Source organism: Pelobates fuscus, chromosome 4 (genome assembly GCF_036172605.1).
Source record: "Pelobates fuscus isolate aPelFus1 chromosome 4, aPelFus1.pri, whole genome shotgun sequence".
Classification (NCBI taxonomy): domain Eukaryota; kingdom Metazoa; phylum Chordata; class Amphibia; order Anura; family Pelobatidae; genus Pelobates; species Pelobates fuscus.
Genome location: NC_086320.1, coordinates 383702762 through 383727717, shown reverse-complemented (window position 1 = coordinate 383727717; position 24956 = coordinate 383702762). Strand labels below are relative to the sequence as shown.

General features: G+C 39.5%; 1 protein-coding gene across 1 annotated transcript in view; it reads right to left on the bottom strand.

The window, feature by feature from the left end:
• SCAP (SREBF chaperone) overlaps nucleotides 1-24956 on the bottom strand; it is a 114334-nt gene that overhangs the window by 18827 nt on the left and 70551 nt on the right. The window contains exons 4-15 of the mRNA XM_063452861.1: nucleotides 15841-15998; nucleotides 15099-15319; nucleotides 14811-14916; nucleotides 13534-13706; nucleotides 6832-6958; nucleotides 5602-5714; nucleotides 5430-5524; nucleotides 5060-5158; nucleotides 4623-4841; nucleotides 3572-4014; nucleotides 2360-2548; nucleotides 337-538 (exon numbers count right to left, since the gene is read on the bottom strand). Coding sequence (XP_063308931.1) covers nucleotides 337-538; nucleotides 2360-2548; nucleotides 3572-4014; nucleotides 4623-4841; nucleotides 5060-5158; nucleotides 5430-5524; nucleotides 5602-5714; nucleotides 6832-6958; nucleotides 13534-13706; nucleotides 14811-14916; nucleotides 15099-15319; nucleotides 15841-15998 — 2145 coding nt within the window. The remainder of the gene's footprint in view (nucleotides 1-336; nucleotides 539-2359; nucleotides 2549-3571; nucleotides 4015-4622; nucleotides 4842-5059; nucleotides 5159-5429; nucleotides 5525-5601; nucleotides 5715-6831; nucleotides 6959-13533; nucleotides 13707-14810; nucleotides 14917-15098; nucleotides 15320-15840; nucleotides 15999-24956) is intronic.

Genomic DNA, 24956 nt, shown 5'->3' with positions numbered 1-24956 from the left:
TCAAATCATGGATATTACTAGACAGTCGAGTTACACCTCAAAAAATACCGGATGTAGCAATTAATGGAACAAACTGGGGCATTTAGCAAGGTGGTATGAACTGAAAAGGAATGCAAAGTGCAAACAGTGGAGCAGTCACCATGGAAACCATTAAAATCAACAAAAACATTCCAATGGGGATTGCTCCACTTTTGCATCAATTTTAAGATCACATAGTGATCAGTAAGTTGATAAATCTCCCCCAATGCAGTGATAAGGTAAACGCTAAATAAAGAAACATGGTAAAGGGGATCAGGAAACCATTAGATGAGAATGCAGGAGCCCCCCATGACCTACCATAAGGTGACCTCTAAGAACCAGGGGTACTATTTCAGTCTCAGGAGGTGAGTAACCGTAATCATCACACGGAAGATCCCCTTTCCTCCTGCGGCTGTGGGACAGTCCATTCTGTCCATAGTTTTTAGGGCAAAGCAGTCGGTAGAGACAGAAGAAAAGCAGGACAAGAAATATCCCTGAGGCCAGGCCCAACGCGGCAACTCTGCAGAAAACAGAATGGTCAGTGAGTCAGAGACATCATTAGGGTAAGGCTTTTACATCTTAGCTCTAACAATGATACTGTACATTTATAATATTTCAGATATCAGTCTAATGTATCGGCAATAAACTAAAAAAGACTCCACCAAGAAATGGTTCACCCGCTCAATGAGTTATGCTTAATGTTTTATTCGCCTATTAATAAGCTCATGTGTCCTGAAGGATTTGCGTTGCCAACCTTTAACGTTTTTGTCAAGGAGTCCCTATAGTGCGGTTTATCTGCTTAATGTTGCACCAGACCCTAAGTGGATAAGAAGTCCTTGAATTCAAGATTTGTTTGTGTTTATATATATATATATATATATATATATATATATATATATATATATATATATATATATATATATATATATATAAAATAAATATTAAAAAGAGAGGAGTCATTTTTCCCATTTAAAATGACGGAAGTAATAATGCACTAAAAACGAAGAGTACTGGGAGTATTAAACGTTGTAACTGGAATGAGGTTTTTGGGGTAGGGATTGATCAGAATGCATTACAGGATGTAGTGGAGAATCTATAAAAGATAATATCTGCTTCTCCAAACATGACCGATTATTTAATCTATCAAGCACTGAAATTAGAGAAATGACAGGAGAGGAAGGGGAAATGACTGACTGTAACATATCATTAATAATTAATATGTATACGTTTCCCCTTCTCAATGACAAAACAAATACAAACAATACGATAAAGGGTAAGAACCATTTTTTCAGGAAATATTTTGAATTTATATTTACTGCAGAGGAGGAGGCGACATAGGTACTATGAGTAAACACTGAACCGAGTGGGTAAGCTCTCACATCCACAGTGACTGATGGGAGTATGAGAAACAGGATTATAAGGGCACTAGAAGAACCTCACTGCTCTGTATGCAGTGTCCTGGTTTAGGGCACAAGTCAATCCTGGGAGTAAAGTGTGTAACAGGGTTGATGTTCCAGAAGGGATAAGCTAAATGGCTAATGATTTAGGTAAACTGGAAAAATGGAGTTGTGGCAACTGACATTTAATGTGGATAAGTGAAAGATACTGCATCTTGGATGCATTCCTAACATCTGAGGAAAGGGATTTAGGGGGGATTATTTCTGAGGACTTAAAGGTAGGCAGGCAATGTAATAGAGCAGCAGGAAATGCTAGCAGAATGCTTGGTTGTATAGGGAGAGGTATTAGCAGTAGAAAGAGGGAAGTGCTCATGCCATTGTACAGAACACTGGTGAGACCTCACTTGGAGTACTGTACACAGTACTGGAGACCGTATCTTCAGAAGGATATTGATACCTTAGAGAGAGTTCAGAGAAGGGCTACTAAACTGGTTCATGAATTGCAGGATAAAACGTACCAGGAAAGGTTAAAGGAACTTAACATGTATAGCTTGGAGGAAAGACGAGACAGGGGGGATATGATAGAAACATTTAAATACATAAAGGGAATCAACACAGTAAAGGAGGAGACTATATTTAATGGAAGAAAAACTACCACAACAAGAGGACATGGTCTTAAATTAGAGGGGCAAAGGTTAAAAAAATAATATCACTTTATTGAAAGGGTAGTGGATGCATGGAATAGCCTTCCAGCTGAAGTGGTAGAGGTTAACACAGTGAGGGAGTTTAAGCATGTGTGGGAAAAGGCATAAGGCTATCCTAAACTTAACATAATGCCAGGGACCAATAAGTGTATTAGACTAGATGGGCCGAATGGTTATTTGCCGTCACTTTCTATGTGTCTATGTTTTAAAGTGATTAACCCCTCAGGGGTAACCTCTTACTTGTACAATGTGATATCCACAGGTCCTGGAGGTTTAGATGATGGACCAGCTGCTTTGTCCTCTGTACGTCCTTCTCGTGGATGAAGGAAAAGTTCTGAGTGCTGGGCATCGTTGGGGTGCCGTGCGTCTGATGCCTCCTGTGGTGTCAGGTACAGGGTGATAGGGATAATAGGCAGTATGCTGATGTACCTGAACAAAAAAACAAAAACTCCATCCTAAAGGAAAACTTATAACGGAACAAGCAAAGCACCAGAAGTACTACAAAGGGCTGTATTTGTTATGGTGCCAGGAGCTTAAGAAGCTGATTATCCTTGAACAGTCTGACAACTTACTTGGGGTCTACTGAGTGCTGGTCTCAGCCTTTAGGAGAGCTGGAGACTGCCACACAATGTAGAGCTAGCTCAGCCGATGCTGCCCCGCTGGAGATTGTCAAACTTCTCACAAATGTTTGACTACCTACCTTGGGCACTCTTTACACCATAACCACTACAGTGTGCAGATTAAAAGGCAATAGATTTCAAAGCAATAAACTGCTTCCCATGACAAATAGGTAAACACTGGTTGGTACAAAGTGTCAGAAAAGGAGCAGTTACCATAGAAACAATGGGATGTTTCTGCTGGTTGCTCTACTTTTTGCATTTTACCCAATAAATCTTCTTTAGCGTATTTTAGTTTTGGATTGGAGTCTATAACATGTCAGAGTTTCATAACCAATGAAAACCTTACAGGAGAAAAATAATATTTGACATTTTCCAACAAATTACAGAACAGATCTTCCCCATATCTCACATAACAATGCAGCTGTAAACCAGTCAATCGGTTATTTTTCTACAAGAAAAAAAAATCTCAATTTCCCTTTAAAGTAGAAATCAAAGAAAGGGGCAATAATGGGTGCGGACAGGGGACAGTGAGATAGGATGGAAACAAGTTTCAGACACAGGGAGGGAGAGTTTGGGAATGGAGGGGAGATTTATAGAAAACAGTGACAGGGAAAGATAAGTTACACAGAAAAATGCGAGAAGAAACAGACAGAACGAAATGAGAAAGAAAGAGATGAAGAGGACAGAGAGTGACGGAGCAGAGACATGAGAGAAGACAGCGACATGCTTTACATTGCTCCTGATACAAATGACTTTCTAAATGATTTATCTATCTTCTATTAGACGTTTAGCACAGTCTGAGAGGGTTTGTTCATTCATCTTAGACCCTTACTTTTTGGCCAGGGTGATGTTATAGTAACTGAAGAGTGTGGGCCAGTGTCTGAATGACAGTTTTCTCCAGGTCTCCTCATCTTCTGGTCCCCAGGTGACCTCGGTGTGTCCTCTGTCTTCCTTAATCTCTGCTCTCACTTCCCTCTGATCCCTGGATGAGCTCTCTACCCACTCAGCAGGGCTCCCTTCCAGATGGTCCATTAGCACCTCCAGCATCTCCTTGCGGTCCCTCTGTTGTGACTGGTTCTCCAGCAGCTGGGAGGAGCTGGTGGGGAAGACTGAGAGGGGATTCTGGGGGTCGGAAGCAGGAAGGACTGGCACTGGGAGAGGAGGAATGACCTCTCCGCTGAGTGGGCTCTGCTCGGTGACCTGAACCGTCAAGTAAGTGCGTAACCCGGCAGGGTCAGTGTACAAAAGGATGCCAATCCAGACTACCGTTCCTGCCTAAATAAAGAAAAAAAGATAAAATATGGAACACATCTTATTATACAATGGAATGTTCAATTCCTCTCAGCTATTATTAAACTGAAACACCACTTCTAGTTCATCAGGTGCTATTTTGTGCCCTATACACATTTTACAGATTGACTCCGAAGTTATTTTAAGCCTCTAAATAAGGTGATTTACACCTGCTGATAAACTACAGTCATGGATAATAGAGTTAAGACAATACTAGCTGATATAGTACGATTTGATATTCAGTAATTCATCACCATTTTGTATAAACGGAATCCATTTTCAAGATGGCGCTCTCTGACTTCAAACTACTGACCTGAACTCTGGGTAGGTCAAAGTCTTTATGAACAGAAACGTTAATTCTAACCAGTCAGAATGATACACCAATTACATCACAAATGTATTACTTTATTAATATGTTCTATAATATGTCTAGGTAATGAATAAATGAATTACCCTTGGCTAACTGTTTTAGTGTCAATATGTGGGGCTGTCCGTTCTAACAAAGCCTCCATGTGACAAGCTAGAAGCTTAAGCCATGCTGTTGCTGCTGCCCAAACTATATCATGCCACCTAATGTCAGACCTTGATCGTACCATGATAATTCTCTGGGCTAGACGGGTTCTGGCGAAGAAGTAGATGAGGCGTAGTCGCTTGGGCAGCCGCAGATTCCGGAAGGATGAAGGTTGCAAAGTGATGGTGTGTGGTGTCGTACGTCGCAGTGCTTGCTGGCGCTCGTAGCTCTGAGTTCGTGACACCACTTTCCCAGAGGGCATGCATGCCTCAGCTGGCATCCGCTTGTTCAAGTCAGCCAGCTACAGAGAAGACATTAGTATTTATCACAACTAAGCAGTATGCTACATTCATTGCATCTCTACACTAACCCGGCAGTATGCTGAACTCCCCCATTTATAAACACATATATACACACGAAACACACACACGCACAGTCTCTATTTCACTGTTTGTTAAAGGACCAAATCACAATATTAACTCCATCATTCAGGTGGAGGGGACCTTAGTTGGTACTAACCTCCATCCTCCGAATGTCAATAGAAAGAACCGTAGTGAAGAACAGCATCTGCAGAAAGAAGTCCGACACCAGCCCAACAACGGCAAACAGACAGAACTCCTATAGTAAAGACAGAGATTGGCAGTATGTGACATGGCGTATGGCAAACAGAGAACGAATACAGAGCTCCCGCTGCAGTCTGGGTAATGTTGGAAATAAATGCAATTTTTCAAAATCAATAAATTCCACCTTAACTTATATTCACAGAATATTACCAAACCATGTTTACTGATAGTGAACATATCTCACAATATATACGTTTGTAGAGAGAGGATAGTTTAAAACTGGAACAATCCATGGCACCTGCCTTTGTCCCAGAAGATAAACCCACCTGGATGGCTGGCACCAGGGTGAAATATCCAATGAGAATGATTCCAAGCTCAGTGGCCATGTTCTTCATTATAGACCAGCTCTCGTTGCTTAGCCCTACAGACAAACACAGCGACATTAGCAGCCAATCCTGGAAGCTCCTGGAAAGAAAGCCAACTGGCAAGCTCACTCACCCTGAGCGATGCGGAGTTTGACCTCAAGATCCACAGGAGTCGATACCACAGATTTGGTCAAAACCAACACATTTTCAAGACCAATGACCACTACGAGGTATGGGAAGATCTCTCTGGGTAGACAGGGGCAAAGCGGGTAAAATGACATCAACTCACAAAAAAAAAAATACAGAAATCAATAGAAATACAGTAACTCTAGGAGGCAGCTACCTATGTCTATTACAAACTCTGTACTGTACTATGTTTATACCAGACTCTCCAAGTTTATATGTTCAGCAATGCAAGATTAAATGCTTTATACAAACTTCAAGTAAAGAACTTTATTATTCGCAAGTAGCGTAACCTGGCTTTAAAGGGTCCTGGTGTTAAACATTTTAAAAGGCCCTACTGGGTAGCATCCTTGGAAGTCTAGTGAGAGCAGAGAGATGTCTCCATCATTGTGTACCTCTGTAGGGGAGATGTTGGAGTGCAGTATTCACGTGATGTTATTTTCCAAACTGTTTAGCCATTGTCTTTAATATAAGCAGGACATTACGTCTTTCATATTGAAGGAAGAGATAGGTTGTTGTTTCCCAATCTCCCTAAGAAAGTGGTTTAAGTTCCCAGGCTCTTTGAGACCCTATGCTCAATCAGTCCCAATCATGCTTTGTCCTCAGATAGCAATGGGGAGCAATGCTCTACAAGTTCTCATTAAAAGATGGCACAGGCCGTTCTTTGTAAAGTTACTTTGCTTCTGTAAGTGTAAAGTTCAATACAATGAATTATTCCATAACATTGTTTGACAAACTTCACACGATATCAAATAAAATAATAAGAAGAAAAAAAGACAATAACAAATAGCATAACCGCTGCTTTATCTGAATAATGCCTTATAACTAGCACAATTCTCCAGTTTAGGAGATCCCATTAACATGCAGCTGACCAGCTATTACTTTGCAAATATTTTCCTTCATGTTTTTTTTTTATTATATGAAAGTTTTTTGCACTCCATATTTCATTGACCCTGTGGAAGCAGAGTTTATAGGATACGCAATTCCCAGTGGAAACTAATAACAGGAGAACCAGAATTGGCCATACCCTGGACTCTGCAGGTCCTTGAGATTGGCAGAAAACACTGGATCCATTTTGTTTTTGATTTTTTTTTTTTAAATGTAACATTTTCATAATGTATTAAGAAAAATTAAACACCAGTCTGAAGTTTTCCTCACTTTGTATCATTAGGCTACCTACCCGCCATTGAGAGTTGGTGTCAGTCCAAAGAGGGTGCACAGGCCAACAGACATCAGCAAGGAGCTTAGAACTGTCACCACGGCAGCCAGTGCCAGACCCCACTTAGATTTCACAAGGTCGATCTTTCCTGAAGGAATCCATAGTAAGCAGACAATTAGTTCACGTACAAAGTATGTGTAAAGATTAATAGCGTGATATACATTGCAAGTGCTCTACATCTTACTTAACACATCCTCTGAAAAGGGCACAGACTGCCCTTTCCAAAATCGAGACCGCTCCACTCTGCAATAAAACAGTGTGCAATCACAACCATAACATAAAAAACAACTGAAATAAAAAGTGCACCAAACTAGAGTATCTCTAAATTATAAACACAAATACAAGGAACAAATGTAACCATAATTTATAATGTCACAGTTACAAATCTGGGAGTCCTTCTGATAACTGATTTCTGTATGATGCTCTTGGGTGGGCCTTCACCAAATCAGTGCAAAATGTCGCTCAACTGTATCACAGACGACACTAAAGTCCAATTTTCAACTTACATTAGGTGGAGCTAAAACCGGCTCTAGGTAAAACAGCATATAGTGGTATTTAAAAACCCCATTCATAGGATATCCCTCTGGCAAGAGTTCACAACACGGTAACTGTGAGTGGGACCATATAAGATAAAACAAAAGAAATAATAGTGCTCTCCATACGGGTAAGTATAAATAAAAGATGAAAATGATTTCCCCAAATATTAGTTTTACATCTTATATAGTTACATAGCTGAAAAGAAACTTGCGTCCATCAAGTTCAGCCTTCCTCACATATGTTTTTGCTGTTGATACAAAAAAAAAGGCAAAAAACCCAGTCTGAAGCGCTTCCAATTTTGCAACAAACTAGGAAAAAATTCCTTCTTGTCCCCAAAATAGCAGTCAGATGTCTCCTTGGATCAAGCAGCTATTACCCCATTAATTAGAAATTATATCCCTGTATGTTACATTTTTGGAAGTATTTATCCAATTTCTGTTTAAACATCTGTATGGACTCTGATAAAACCACCTCTTCAGGCAGATAATTCCATATCCTTATTGCTCTTACTGTAAAAAAAAAACAAAACTTTTCTTTGCCTTAGATGAAATCTCCTTTTCCCAGCCTAAATGTGTGACCTTGTGTCCTATGTATAATCCTGTTTATGAATAGATTTCCAGATAATGGTTTGTACTGGCACAGAATATATTTGTATAATGTTATCATATCCCCTCTGAGGTGTTGTTTTTCCAAACTAGAGAGATTTACATTTTTTAACCTTTCTTCATAACTAAAATGCTCCATTCCTTTTATCAATTTTGAAGCTCGTCTCTGCACTTTTTCTAGTGCTATGATATCTTTCTTTAGAACAGGTGCCCAAAATTGCACAGCATATCCAAGGTGTGGTCTTACCAGCGATTTATAAAGAGGCAAAATTATATTTTCATCCCGATAATTTATGCCCCTAGTTATACATGGCAAAAGCTTCTGGCCTTAGCAACTGCAGATTGACATTGCATATTGCTGCCTAATTTGTTGTCTATAACAATTCCCAAATCCTTCTCCTGTGTTGTTATCCCTAATTCACTACCATTTAGGATGTAAGGTTCTTGTGAATTCGTTACCCCTAAGTGCATAACTTTGCATTTCTCTTTACATTAAATTTCATCTGCCATTTTAGTGCCCACTGTTACCCTGCTGTGAACAGTTGCCAGAGAGATATCCTACAAGTGAGGATTTTAAATACCACTTTATGCTGTTTTACCTAGAGCTCGTTTTAGCTCCACCTAATGCGAGTTGAAAATTGGACTTTAGGGTCATCTGTGATACAGTTGAGCAACCTATTGCACTTTTGGTTCTTTTTGTTTTCGGATCTCTTTCATACGCTGTCACAAAGTCAAGGGCAAACTAAAAAGAGCGTCATATAGAAATCAGTTACCAGAAGGACGACCGTTTTTTAAACTGTGCCTTAAACTGTATCTGGATACCTGGTATGCCATCATACGTCTATTTATGAATTGTGGTTACATGTGTTCTGTGTATTTGTGTTTATAATTTGCAGATACTCTATTTTGGCGCACCCTACAACCTTCTGTTAGTTTTTAACTTCTGATTGTTTTAACCCCTTATGGACCAAACTTCTGGAATAAAAAGGAATAATGACGTGTCACACACGTCATGTGTCCTTAAGGGGTTAAAGGGTTTTTTCGAAAGATCCCTTTTTTGGGAGTGCTAACCTTACCATTTTAGATCAGGTATCTAGCACTGTCTCACATATGTTGTTGTTATACCTGTCCTAGATTGCCATGAACAGTCCTTTTTTCCTGATCTACTATTCTGCTACCACAAACCCTGAGCTTGTCTGCAAATTATTTATCTGCTGTGCTACTGCACCAACGGCCATCAGTTGTTTCAGTTTGCAGTTATCCACACAATGCCCAATGAAATCTACAGTGTTCGGTAAATCTGTGATGGAACATGGCCTGCCTGGCTCTGAAAGGGTTAAAAGTGGTAAACTTCCTATGAACTGCAATCTCTTTTATAAAAACAAACAGCCTCATTGTGTTTTGTGTTACTGGTTGGAAATGGGGGGGGGGAGTCAGAAAGTCATAACTGCTATTTCCCTGGTATTCAACTTATGTTCTCAAGTTGATTTTACTTAATAATTGAATGCAGTATTCTTGTCATTAAATAAAAGCAGGGCCTGGAAATATGGAGAATTAGTTCACTATTAAAAGGAACAGTTTGGTCAATGTCTTCTACAAGATTGACATTTGGTGTTTAAATAGGAAATCATCAGAATAAAATACTACCTAAGCTTTAGTTAAAAAAAACAAAAACTAATTTAAAGAAAAGCATTATATATATTTATATTACTGTGTTATGAATTCTACAAATGTGTATAGCACATCACATCTAGGTGAAGAGGATTGAATATCTAGTCTCTCTCTTATTGCATTTTGGAGGAGTTGTTTAGCATGTTGCTTGGCAGCTATGCCATATCTTAGAGAAACAATGATGTCACTGGTATTCTGAATGTCTCACTTGTAACATCTGACCAAATCATAACTCTTACATGGAAAACAATCTCAGATGAGAGACTGGAAAAAAAATAAAACTAGCATGTTAAATAGGAAATCACGTGGGATCGTCATGTTGTGGAAGAGAGGAGATGGCATGGGCTGTTTATTGAAGGAGGACATAATAAAAAGGGAACCAACATAAAGCTAGTTAACAGAAACCCACCCCCCCTCTCTGTATGTACACAGAAACCCACTCCCCCTCTCTGTATGTACACAGACATCCACTCCGCCTCTCTGTATGTACACAGACATCCACTCCGCCTCTCTGTATGTACACAGACATCCACTCCCCCTCTCTGTATGTACACAGAAACCCACTCCCCCTCTCTGTATGTACACAGACATCCACTCCCCCTCTCTGTATGTACACAGACATCCACTCCCCCTCTCTGTATGTACACAGACATCCACTCCCCCTCTCTGTATGTACACAGACATCCACTCCGCCTCTCTGTATGTACACAGACATCCACTCCCCCTCTCTGTATGTACACAGACATCCACTCCCCCTCTCTGTATGTACACAGACATCCACTCCCCCTCTCTGTATGTACACAGAAACCCACTCCCCCTCTCTGTATGTACACAGACATCCACTCCCCCTCTCTGTATGTACACAGACATCCACTCCCCCTCTCTGTATGTACACAGACATCCACTCCCCCTCTCTGTATGTACACAGACATCCACTCCCCCTCTCTGTATGTACACAGACATCCACTCCCCCTCTCTGTATGTACACAGACATCCACTCCGCCTCTCTGTATGTACACAGACATCCACTCCCCCTCTCTGTATGTACACAGACATCCACTCCGCCTCTCTGTATGTACACAGACATCCACTCCCCCTCTCTGTATGTACACAGACATCCACTCCGCCTCTCTGTATGTACACAGACATCCACTCCCCCTCTCTGTATGTACACAGAAACCCACTCCCCCTACCTGTATGTACACAGACATCCACTCCCCCTCTCTGTATGTACACAGACATCCACTCCCCCTCTCTGTATGTACACAGACATCCACTCCCCCTCTCTGTATGTACACAGACATCCACTCCCCCTCTCTGTATGTACACAGACATCCACTCCCCCTCTCTGTATGTACACAGACATCCACTCCCCCTCTCTGTATGTACACAGACATCCACTCCCCCTCTCTGTATGTACACAGACATCCACTCCCCCTCTCTGTATGTACACAGACATCCACTCCCCCTCTCTGTATGTACACAGACATCCACTCCCCCTCTCTGTATGTACACAGACATCCACTCCCCCTCTCTGTATGTACACAGACATCCACTCCCCCTCTCTGTATGTACACAGACATCCACTCCCCCTCTCTGTATGTACACAGACATCCACTCCCCCTCTCTGTATGTACACAGACATCCACTCCCCCTCTCTGTATGTACACAGACATCCACTCCCCCTCTCTGTATGTACACAGACATCCACTCCGCCTCTCTGTATGTACACAGACATCCACTCCGCCTCTCTGTATGTACAGAGACATCCACTCCGCCTCTCTGTATGTACAGAGACATCCACTCCCCCTCTCTGTATGTACACAGACATCCACTCCCCCTCTCTGTATGTACACAGACATCCACTCCCCCTCTCTGTATGTACACAGACATCCACTCCGCCTCTCTGTATGTACAGAGAAACCCACTCCCCCTCTCTGTATGTACACAGAAACCCACTCCCCCTCTCTGTATGTACACAGACATCCACTCCGCCTCTCTGTATGTACACAGAAACCCACTCCCCCTCTCTGTATGTACACAGACATCCACTCCGCCTCTCTGTATGTACAGAGAAACCCACTCCCCCTCTCTGTATGTACACAGAAACCCACTCCGCCTCTCTGTATGTACACAGACATCCACTCCCCCTCTCTGTATGTACACAGACATCCACTCCGCCTCTCTGTATGTACAGAGAAACCCACTCCCACTCTCTGTATGTACAGAGAAACCCACTCCCTCTCTGTATGTACACAGAAACCCACTCCGCCTCTCTGTATGTACACAGACATCCACTCCGCCTCTCTGTATGTACACAGACATCCACTCCGCCTCTCTGTATGTACACAGACATCCACTCCCCCTCTCTGTATGTACACAGAAACCCACTCCCCCTCTCTGTATGTACACAGAAACCCACTCCCCCTCTCTGTATGTACACAGACATCCACTCCGCCTCTCTGTATGTACACAGAAATTCTACCCCCCCATGCTCTGTATGTACACAAACATCCACTGCCCCTCTCTGTATGTGCACAGACATCCACTCCCCCACTCTGTATGTACACAGACATCCACTCCCCCTCTCTGTATGTACACAGACATCCACTCCCCCTCTCTGTATGTACACAAACATCCACTCCCCCTCTCTGTATGTACACAAACATCCACTCCCCCTCTCTGTATGTACACAGACATCCACTCCGCCTCTCTGTATGTACACAGACATCCACTCCGCCTCTCTGTATGTACACAGACATCCACTCCGCCTCTCTGTATGTACACAGACATCCACTCCGCCTCTCTGTATGTACACAGACATCCACTCCCCCTCTCTTTATGTACACAGACATCCACTCCGCCTCTCTGTATGTACACAGACATCCACTCCGCCTCTCTGTATGTACACAGACATCCACTCCGCCTCTCTGTATGTACACAGACATCCACTCCCCCTCTCTGTATGTACACAGACATCCACTCCCCCACTCTGTATGTACACAGACATCCACTCCCCCACTCTGTATGTACACAGACATCCACTCCCCCACTCTGTATGTACACAGACATCCACTCCCCCTCTCTGTATGTACACAGACATCCACCCCCCCTCTCTGTATGTACACAGACATCCACTCCCCCTCTCTGTATGTACACAGACATCCACTCCCCCTCTCTGTATGTACACAGACATCCACTCCCCCTCTCTGTATGTACAGACATCCACTCCCCCTCTCTGTATGTACAGACATCCACTCCCCCTCTCTGTATGTACACAAACATCCACTCCCCCTCTCTGTATGTACACAAACATCCACTCCCCCTCTCTGTATGTACACAGACATCCACTCCCCCTCTCTGTATGTACACAGACATCCACTCCCCCTCTCTGTATGTACACAGACATCCACTCCCCCTCTCTGTATGTACACAGACATCCACTCCCCCTCTCTGTATGTACACAGACATCCACTCCCCCTCTCTGTATGTACACAGACATCCACTCCCCCTCTCTGTATGTACACAGACATCCACTCCCCCTCTCTGTATGTACACAGACATCCACTCCCCCTCTCTGTATGTACACAGACATCCACTCCCCCTCTCTGTATGTACACAGACATCCACTCCCCCTCTCTGTATGTACACAGACATCCACTCCACCGCTCTGTATGTACACAGACATCCACTCCGCCTCTCTGTATGTACACAGACATCCACTCCCCCTCTCTGTATACGCCCCCTGTATGAAAATGCATACCAGATGTTAGGGAAACCATACTCATAATGTGTTTTATTTGGCAGTGGGGGGCTGCAGGCAGGGGCTGGGATACCCCCAATTACTCACTGGTAGAGAAGTAGATATAGGCAAACAGGATGAAGTACGTGGTGACCAGTGGTATGAGCTCAGCAATCCCAATCTCTTCCTTAAAATGAACATGGACGATGTTCTCTCCTTTCAGGGTGCAGTTGGTGTTGGGGTGAAGTTGCTTTAGACGGACTCTCAGACTGTTCAGGAATCTAGGAGAGAAACACACAAACCTGAGGTTAATGAAACAGCCGACTATTATAGAACTATTCAGTATATTACTGCACCATGCATGGTGGTGACTGTCAGAGACCACTCCTGTCGTACAACCAATCTAACTGGGCAGAGTTACAGTGAATTCAAACACTGCAGCCGTACTACCCATTGTATGTAATAGGAATCTATGTTACACAATTTCACATGCTGCGGAATACTCTCTAATCTGGGCCTTTATTAGTGTCAGAGTCTCCTATTGGACACACAGAGACATAACTGTACAACCACAAATCTATCCACTTTACATAGAATGGGGGAGATGTAGAAAAGTGCCTTGATGGGAGCTAAAACTAGAGCCGTTACAAACCTCTCATGTAGACTGTGACACCTGAATCCTTATCACAAAATCTATAACCTATTCATGATGGACAGCTGCTGCTAGATAATATCTTGATTACTAGTGCCTGCCTCCTCTGATGGAGGCCTGTTCCATGTATGTGTAACTCTTTTAGAAGGGGGGGAAGAAGATTTACCAGAAGTTCTCCACTCTCTGTCATCCGTTTATGTCCACTCGCTATAAAAATATATGTATTTTGTTTAAAATCAACTTAAACTTTTGTTTCTGTTTATGCAGCCCTAGCCACACCTCCCATGGCTGTGACTCATACAGCCTGCAGGAAAAAAAATGATTTCATATTTAATTTTTATCTCCAGCTCTGTAATTTGAGTGTTAATCACACACAGGAAGCTTCAGCAGAATTTAGCAAGCTATTAAAGCAGGAGATAAAAAATTCTAAATTAAACAGACTGTGCAATAAAGGAAGTGTAAACATTAGATGACTCTTTACCAGGAAGTATTTAGGAAGGCTGTACAAGACACATGCAGGGAGGTGGGACAAGGGCTGTATCAACAAAATGCTTTAACTCCTAAATGGCAGAGAATTGAGCCAAATCTATTTCATTAAGCTAATGTTGTTTTGGTGACTATAGTGTCCTTTTATTGGAAGAGAACAGTAGATTTACTGCTTGGCATGGATGGAATAATAGTTAAACTCTCACACAGCATATAAATGTGACTAACCTCAGTGAATCCCACTTACCTGGCGTCATATTTTTGAAATGCAATGGTGACAGTATAAGACACAATCCTCTTACGGTTGTACAAACTGACTCCACTCTGCTTCCCTGGCACCCCAAATAGCAAATCTGGGGGGGGAAAATGAAAATATGTGACATAAAAATCCAGGGTCAAAGAGTTAAACACAGCAACCTTGGTATGGTCCACTACAAACACTTGGTTCCTACTAGAGAATGCACTAGTGACATGTCCCCCCCATTCTCGGATAGCTTTCTGTTTCCTGCAAGGACACATGGCGGGCCATTCCTACCTTTCAATGTGGCAGAGGTCTGCAGAGTTTTAGGCTCATGTTGTTGGACAGTTTTAATGATGTCTGGGTCATTGCTGAAGTGCTCTTGGCTGTTCTGCCAGAAGTTGCCTGGGGACAGCAAGAGGCAGCCATGCTCAGGCAGCTTCTCCCTGAGCTTCTTTAAACCCGGCAAGAGGTCGGTCACCTGAAGACACACATGCTCCAAGCTCTTCTCACTCGATCTAAGGCAAAAAGAAAAGCAGGTATAGGTGGTTGTCCATGAAAAGACGGTCACAAGAGGTTAGGTATATTGTGTTAAAGTAACACTATAGTCACCAAACAACTACAGCATAATGCAGTGGTTCTGGTATCTATAGTCCCTGCAATTTCAGCACTGTAAACACTGCCTTTTCAGAGAAGGTGAGTAAAATCACGTTTTTACTGGAACAGAGAGAGGCCGGTCACCTAAACAGCCACTTCATGACTCTAGTGTCAGGAATACAGGTTTGTATAGTGTTCCTTTATTAAAAAAATGCTATTAATATGCCAATAACTATTTTTTAAAATTAAATGTCTCAAATTTTTCAGTAATATCAGTGAAAACCGGAATAGATCTGCCCAGATAAAAGCCAGCATTACATTGTTCAAGACTGAGTATTGATGATTTACATTATGCTGTTTTTCATATCACTTACACAAGGAACCAATAGGGAAATAAATTAAATGTTACTGCCAATTTTCAGTTGAAAAAGTATATTAATACCTCTCTTTTAGCATGTGGTTCCTTATCTCCTCCACCAATGGAAAGACTCGTGAAAGCGGAGATCGAAATACATCCACGGCAAGAAAATTCTTATCCCACGGAGAAACCACCGCCTTTACCAACACCTGCTGTATATATGCCACGGGCAGCCCGACGTACTGCGGGAGGAGACCAGACAGGTTATTACACACGGCACAAGTATATCGCTAAATTACAGGATAGGTTAACTGATAAATTAATCAAACTAATATTAAATGCGGCTACATGTGAGAAATATCTACATATCAAAATTCCCCAATATTCTTTCACGTTAATAAACATTTTCTTATGCAAAGAGAACTACACCGATACATTTTTTATTGTATATGAGCTGAGCTGTTTCCAGACATCAAATTTAATCAGGAAATAAACAAAAACTGGAATAAACCATAGAGTTAACTCTGCAGGATTCAATGTTATGTTTACTTTTTATCCCTTATGTATGTTTGAGGTGTGAAATATAAAATGAAATGTAGAAATCTGCATCTCTTTATCCAGTAACTTGACAAACAAAAATATGTTAACTGAAACAAGATGTGAAGAAGGCCCTGTTCAAAGGAGCTTACAGTCTAATTTAGCTGTTTTATATATATATATAATCTTTATTCATTTCCTTTACAGGAAAAAAAATCATTTTTGACAAAATTACAAAACATTAAACACATAAAACAATCTCTGTAGCATAAAATACATGCTCTAAAACGAATTGGCTGCAAGCCAGGTACAAGGATTAATTCAAGTTCATTATATTTTTATAAAAAAAAGGGACTACTGTAGTTTTTGTGCTAATTCCAAAGCTTTGTTTGATATGCTGTTGTTTTTTTCCACCACCCCATAAACCAAATTCTACCATTTTCCATCTTCTATCTTAATCTGCATTAAATATAACTCCACAATGACACTTCTCCAGATTTCATAGAATCACAATGACCTCAGCACGATCAGCAGTCACTTGTTGATGGTTAGAAAGACTTCACTGACAAAAAGATAAATTACAAATACCGCACCTAGAGCTCAGCTAATCTGTCGACACTGCCTTTAAAGAAAAAGCATTTCTAATCATTCCAGAATTTCTACTTTTTCTACTTGCATCCTGTGAAAGAGCAGGCATAACAGGGAGTGCTATGTGGCCATTGCACGGGCTTTTTTCGCTGCCAATATGTCTTCATTTGGACCTTTAGTGTGGGGAAACTTCACTTTTCATCCACAGATCCTCAGTACAGTGTAACCTGTGATTGTTCCCATTCTATTACTATAAAATCCCTTACACGTTACCGTGATTGTTCCTATTCTATTACTATAAAATCCCTTACACGTTACCGTGATTGTTCCCATTCTATTACTATAAAATCCCTTACACGTTACTGTGATTGTTCCCATTCTATTACTATAAAATCCCTTACACGTTACCGTGATTGTTCCCATTCTATTACTATGAGATCCCTTACACGTTACCGTGATTGTTCACATTCTATTACTATAAAATCCCTTACACGTTACCGTGATTGTTCCCATTCTATTACTATAAAATCCCTTACACGTTACCGTGATTGTTCCCATTCTATTACTATAAAATCCCTTACACGTTACCGTGATTGTTCCCATTCTATTACTATAAAATCCCTTACACGTTACCGTGATTGTTCCCATTCTATTACTATAAAATCCCTTACACGTTACCGTGATTGTTCCCATTCTATTACTATATAATCCCTTACACGTTACCGTGATTGTTCCCATTCTATTACTATATAATCCCTTACACGTTACCGTGATTGTTCCCATTCTATTACTATAAAATCCCTTACACGTTACTGTGATTGTTCCCATTCTATTACTATAAAATCCCTTACACGTTACTGTGATTGTTCCCATTCTATTACTATAAAATCCCTTACACGTTACTGTGATTGTTCCCATTCTATTACTATAAAATCCCTTACACGTTACTGTGATTGTTCCTATTCTATTACTATAAAATCCCTTACACGTTACCGTGATTGTTCCCATTCTATTACTATAAAATCCCTTACACGTTACCGTGATTGTTCCCATTCTATTACTATGAAATCCCTTACACGTTACCGTGATTGTTCCCATTCTATTACTATATAATCCCTTACACGTTACTGTGATTGTTCCCATTCTATTACTATAAAATCCATTACACGTTACCGTGATTGTTCCCATTCTATTACTATAAAATCCCTTACACGTTACCGTGATTGTTCACATTCTATTACTATAAAATCCCTTACACGTTACCGTGATTGTTCCCATTCTATTACTATAAAATCCCTTACACGTTACCGTGATTGTTCCTATTCTATTACTATAAAATCCCTTACACGTTACCGTGATTGTTCCCATTCTATCACTATAAAATCCCTTACACGTTACCGTGATTGTTCCCATTCTATCACTATAAAATCCCTTACACGTTACCGTGATTGTTCCCATTCTATTACTATAAAATCCCTTACACGTTACCGTGATTGTTCCCATTCTATTACTATAAAATCCCTTACACGTTACCGTGATTGTTCCTATTCTATTACTATAAAATCCCTTACATGTTACTGTGATTGTTCCCATTCTATTACTATAAAATCCCTTACACGTTACCGTGATTGTTCCCATTCTATTACTATATAATCCCTTACACGTTACCGTGATTGTTCCCATTCTATTACTATAAAATGCTTTACACGTTACCGTGATTGTTCCCATTCTATTACTATAAAATGCTTTACACGTTACCGTGATTGTTCCCATTCTATTACTATATAATCCCTTACACGTTACCGTGATTGTTCCCATTCTATTACTATAAGATCCCTTCCACGTTACCGTGATTGTTCCCATTCTATTACTATATAATCCCTTACACGTTACCGTGATTGTTCCCACTCTATTACTATAAAATCCCTTACACGTTACCGTGATTGTTCCCATTCTATTACTATAAAATCCCTTACACGTTACCGTGATTGTTCCTATTCTATTACTATAAAATCCCTTACACGTTACCGTGATTGTTCCCATTCTATTACTATAAAATCCCTTACACGTTACTGTGATTGTTCCTATTCTATTACTATAAAATCCCTTACACGATACCGTGATTGTTCCCATTCTATTACTATAAAATCCCTTACACGTTACTGTGATTGTTCCCATTCTATTACTATATAACCCCTTACACGTTACCGTGATTGTTCCCATTCAATTACTATAAAATCCCTTACACGTTACCGTGATTGTTCCCATTCTATTACTATAAAATCCCTTACACGTTACTGTGATTGTTCCCATTCTATTACTATAAAATCCCTTACACGTTACCGTGATTGTTCCCATTCTATTACTATAAAATCCCTTACACGTTACCGTGATTGTTCCCATTCTATTACTATAAAATCCCTTACACGTTACCGTGATTGTTCCTATTCTATTACTATAAAATCCCTTACACGTTACCGTGATTGTTCCCACTCTATTACTATAAAATCCCTTACACGTTACCGTGATTGTTCCCATTCTATTACTATAAAATCCCTTACACGTTACCGTGATTGTTCCCATTCTATTACTATAAAATCCCTTACACGTTACCGTGATTGTTCCTATTCTATTACTATAAAATCCCTTACACATTACTGTGATTGTTCCCACTCTATTACTATAAAATCCCTTACACGTTACCGTGATTGTTCCCATTCTATTACTATAAAATCCCTTACATGTTACCGTGATTGTTCCTATTCTATTACTATAAAATCCCTTACACGTTACCGTGATTGTTCCCATTCTATTACTATAAAATCCCTTACACGTTACCGTGATTGTTCCTATTCTATTACTATAAAATCCCTTACACGTTACCGTGATTGTTCCCATTCTATTACTATAAAATCCCTTACACATTACTGTGATTGTTCCCATTCTATTACTATAAAATCCCTTACACGTTACCGTGATTGTTCCCATTCTATTACTATAAAATCCCTTACACGTTACTGTGATTGTTCCCATTCTATTACTATAAAATCCCTTACACGTTACCGTGATTGTTCCCATTCTATTACTATATAATCCCTTACACGTTACCGTGATTGTTCCCATTCTATTACTATAAAATCCCTTACACGTTACCGTGATTGTTCCCATTCTATTACTATATAATCCCTTACACGTTACCGTGATTGTTCCCATTCTATTACTATAAAATCCCTTACACGTTACCGTGATTGTTCCCATTCTATTACTATATAATCCCTTACACGTTACCGTGATTGTTCCCACTCTATTACTATAAAATCCCTTACACGTTACCGTGATTGTTCCCATTCTATTACTATAAAATCCCATACACGTTACTGTGATTGTTCCTATTCTATTACTATAAAATCCCTTACACGTTACCGTGATTGTTCCCATTCTATTACTATAAAATCCCTTACACGTTACTGTGATTGTTCCTATTCTATTACTATAAAATCCCTTACACGTTACCGTGATTGTTCCTATTCTATCACTATAAAATCCCTTACACGTTACCGTGATTGTTCCCATTCTATTACTATAAAATCCCTTACACATTACTGTGATTGTTCCCATTCTATTACTATAAAATCCCTTACACGTTACCGTGATTGTTCCCATTCTATTACTATAAAATCCCTTACACGTTACTGTGATTGTTCCCATTCTATTACTATAAAATCCCTTACACGTTACCGTGATTGTTCCCATTCTATTACTATATAATCCCTTACACGTTACCGTGGTTGTTCCCATTCTATTACTATAAAATCCCTTACACGTTACCGTGATTGTTCCCATTCTATTACTATATAATCCCTTACACGTTACCGTGATTGTTCCCATTCTATTACTATAAAATCCCTTACACGTTACCGTGATTGTTCCCATTCTATTACTATATAATCCCTTACACGTTACCGTGATTGTTCCCACTCTATTACTATAAAATCCCTTACACGTTACCGTGATTGTTCCCATTCTATTACTATAAAATCCCATACACGTTACTGTGATTGTTCCTATTCTATTACTATAAAATCCCTTACACGTTACCGTGATTGTTCCCATTCTATTACTATAAAATCCCTTACACGTTACTGTGATTGTTCCTATTCTATTACTATAAAATCCCTTACACGATACCGTGATTGTTCCCATTCTATTACTATAAAATCCCTTACACGTTACCGTGATTGTTCCCATTCTATTACTATAAAATCCCTTACACGTTACCGTGATTGTTCCCATTCTATTACTATAAAATCCATTACACGTTACCGTGATTGTTCCCATTCTATTACTATAAAGTCCCTTACACGTTACCGTGATTGTTCCCATTCTATTACTATATAATCCCTTACACGTTACCGTGATTGTTCCCATTCTATTACTATAAAATCCCTTACACGTTACCGTGATTGTTCCTATTCTATTACTATAAAATCCCTTACACGTTACCGTGATTGTTCCCATTCTATTACTATAAAATCCCTTACACGTTACCGTGATTGTTCCCATTCTATTACTATAAAATCCCTTACACGTTACCGTGATTGTTCCTATTCTATTACTATAAAATCCCTTACACGTTACTGTGATTGTTCCCATTCTATTACTATAAAATCCCTTACACGTTACCGTGATTGTTCCCATTCTAGTACTATAAAATCCCTTACACGTTACCGTGATTGTTCCCATTCTATTACTATAAAATCCCTTACACGTTACCGTGATTGTTCCCATTCTATTACTATAAAATCCCTTACACGTTACCGTGATTGTTCCCATTCTATTACTATGAGATCCCTTACACGTTACCGTGATTGTTCCCATTCTATTACTATATAATCCCTTACACGTTACTGTGATTGTTCCCATTCTATTACTATAAAATCCCTTACATGTTACCGTGATTGTTCCCATTCTATTACTATAAAATCCCTTACACGTTACTGTGATTGTTCCTATTCTATTACTATAAAATCCCTTACACGTTACCGTGATTGTTCCCATTCTATTACTATAAAATCCCTTACACGTTACCGTGATTGTTCCCATTCTATTACTATAAAATCCCTTACACGTTACTGTGATTGTTCCCATTCTATCACTATAAAATCCCTTACACGTTACTGTGATTGTTCCTATTCTATTACTATAAAATCCCTTACACGTTACCGTGATTGTTCCCATTCTATTACTATAAAATTCCTTACACGTTACCGTGATTGTTCCCATTCTATTACTATAAAATCCCTTACACGTTACTGTGATTGTTCCTATTCTATTACTATAAAATCCCTTACACGTTACTGTGATTGTTCCCATTCTATTACTATAAAATCCCTTACACGTTACCGTGATTGTTCCCATTCTATTACTATAAAATCCCTTACACGTTACCGTGATTGTTCCCATTCTATTACTATAAAATCCCTTACACATTACCGTGATTGTTTCCATTCTATTACTATAAAATCCCTTACACGTTACTGTGATTGTTCCCATTCTATTACTATAAAATCCCTTACACGTTACCGTGATTGTTCCTATTCTATTACTATAAAATCCCTTACACGTTACCGTGATTGTTCCCATTCTATTACTATAAAATCCCTTACACGTTACCGTGATTGTTCCTATTCTATTACAATAAAATCCCTTACACGTTACCGTGATTGTTCCCATTCTATTACTATAAAATCCCTTACACGTTACCGTGATTGTTCCCATTCTATCACTATAAAATCCCTTACACGTTACCGTGATTGTTCCTATTCTATTACTATAAAATCCCTTACACGTTACTGTGATTGTTCCCACTCTATTACTATAAAATCCCTTACACGTTACCGTGATTGTTCCCATTCTATTACTATAAAATCCCTTACACGTTACCGTGATTGTTCCTATTCTATTACTATAAAATCCCTTACACGTTACCGTGATTGTTCCCATTCTATTACTATATAATCCCTTACACGTTACCGTGATTGTTCCCATTCTATTACTATAGAATCCCTTACACGTTACCGTGATTGTTCCTATTCTATTACTATAAAATCCCTTACACGTTACCGTGATTGTTCCCATTCTATTACTATAAAATCCCTTACACATTACTGTGATTGTTCCCATTCTATTACTATAAAATCCCTTACACGTTACCGTGATTGTTCCCATTCTATTACTATAAAATCCCTTACACGTTACTGTGATTGTTCCCATTCTATTACTATAAAATCCCTTACACGTTACCGTGATTGTTCCCATTCTATTACTATATAATCCCTTACACGTTACCGTGATTGTTCCCATTCTATTACTATAAAATCCCTTACACGTTACCGTGATTGTTCCCATTCTATTACTATATAATCCCTTACACGTTACCGTGATTGTTCCCATTCTATTACTATAAAATCCCTTACACGTTACCGTGATTGTTCCCATTCTATTACTATATAATCCCTTACCGTGATTGTTCCCACTCTATTACTATAAAATCCCTTACACGTTACCGTGATTGTTCCCATTCTATTACTATAAAATCCCATACACGTTACTGTGATTGTTCCTATTCTATTACTATAAAATCCCTTACACGTTACCGTGATTGTTCCCATTCTATTACTATAAAATCCCTTACACGTTACTGTGATTGTTCCTATTCTATTACTATAAAATCCCTTACACGATACCGTGATTGTTCCCATTCTATTACTATAAAATCCCTTACACGTTACCGTGATTGTTCCCATTCTATTACTATAAAATCCCTTACACGTTACCGTGATTGTTCCCATTCTATTACTATAAAATCCATTACACGTTACCGTGATTGTTCCCATTCTATTACTATAAAGTCCCTTACACGTTACCGTGATTGTTCCCATTCTATTACTATATAATCCCTTACACGTTACCGTGATTGTTCCCATTCTATTACTATAAAATCCCTTACACGTTACCGTGATTGTTCCTATTCTATTACTATAAAATCCCTTACACGTTACCGTGATTGTTCCCATTCTATTACTATAAAATCCCTTACACGTTACCGTGATTGTTCCCATTCTATTACTATAAAATCCATTACACGTTACCGTGATTGTTCCCATTCTATTACTATAAAATCCCTTACACGTTACCGTGATTGTTCCCATTCTATTACTATAAAATCCATTACACGTTACCGTGATTGTTCCCATTCTATTACTATATAATCCCTTACACGTTACCGTGATTGTTCCCATTCTATTACTATAAAATCCCTTACACGTTACCGTGATTGTTCCTATTCTATTACTATAAAATCCCTTACACGTTACCGTGATTGTTCCCATTCTATTACTATAAAATCCCTTACACGTTACCGTGATTGTTCCCATTCTATTACTATAAAATCCATTACACGTTACCGTGATTGTTCCCATTCTATTACTATAAAATCCCTTACACGTTACCGTGATTGTTCCCATTCTATTACTATAAAATCCATTACACGTTACCGTGATTGTTCCCATTCTATTACTATAAAGTCCCTTACACGTTACCGTGATTGTTCCCATTCTATTACTATAAAATCCCTTACACGTTACCGTGATTGTTCCCATTCTATTACTATAAAATCCCTTACACGTTACCGTGATTGTTCCCATTCTATTACTATAAAATCCCTTACACGTTACCGTGATTGTTCCCATTCTATTACTATATAATCCCTTACACGTTACCGTGATTGTTCCCATTCTATTACTATAAAATCCCTTACACGTTACCGTGATTGTTCCCATTCTATTACTATAAAATCCCTTACACGTTACCGTGATTGTTCCCATTCTATTACTATATAATCCCTTACACGTTACTGTGATTGTTCCCATTCTATTACTATAAAATCCCTTACATGTTACCGTGATTGTTCCCATTCTATTACTATAAAATCCCTTACACGTTACCGTGATTGTTCCCATTCTATTACTATAAAATCCCTTACACGTTACTGTGATTGTTCCTATTCTATTACT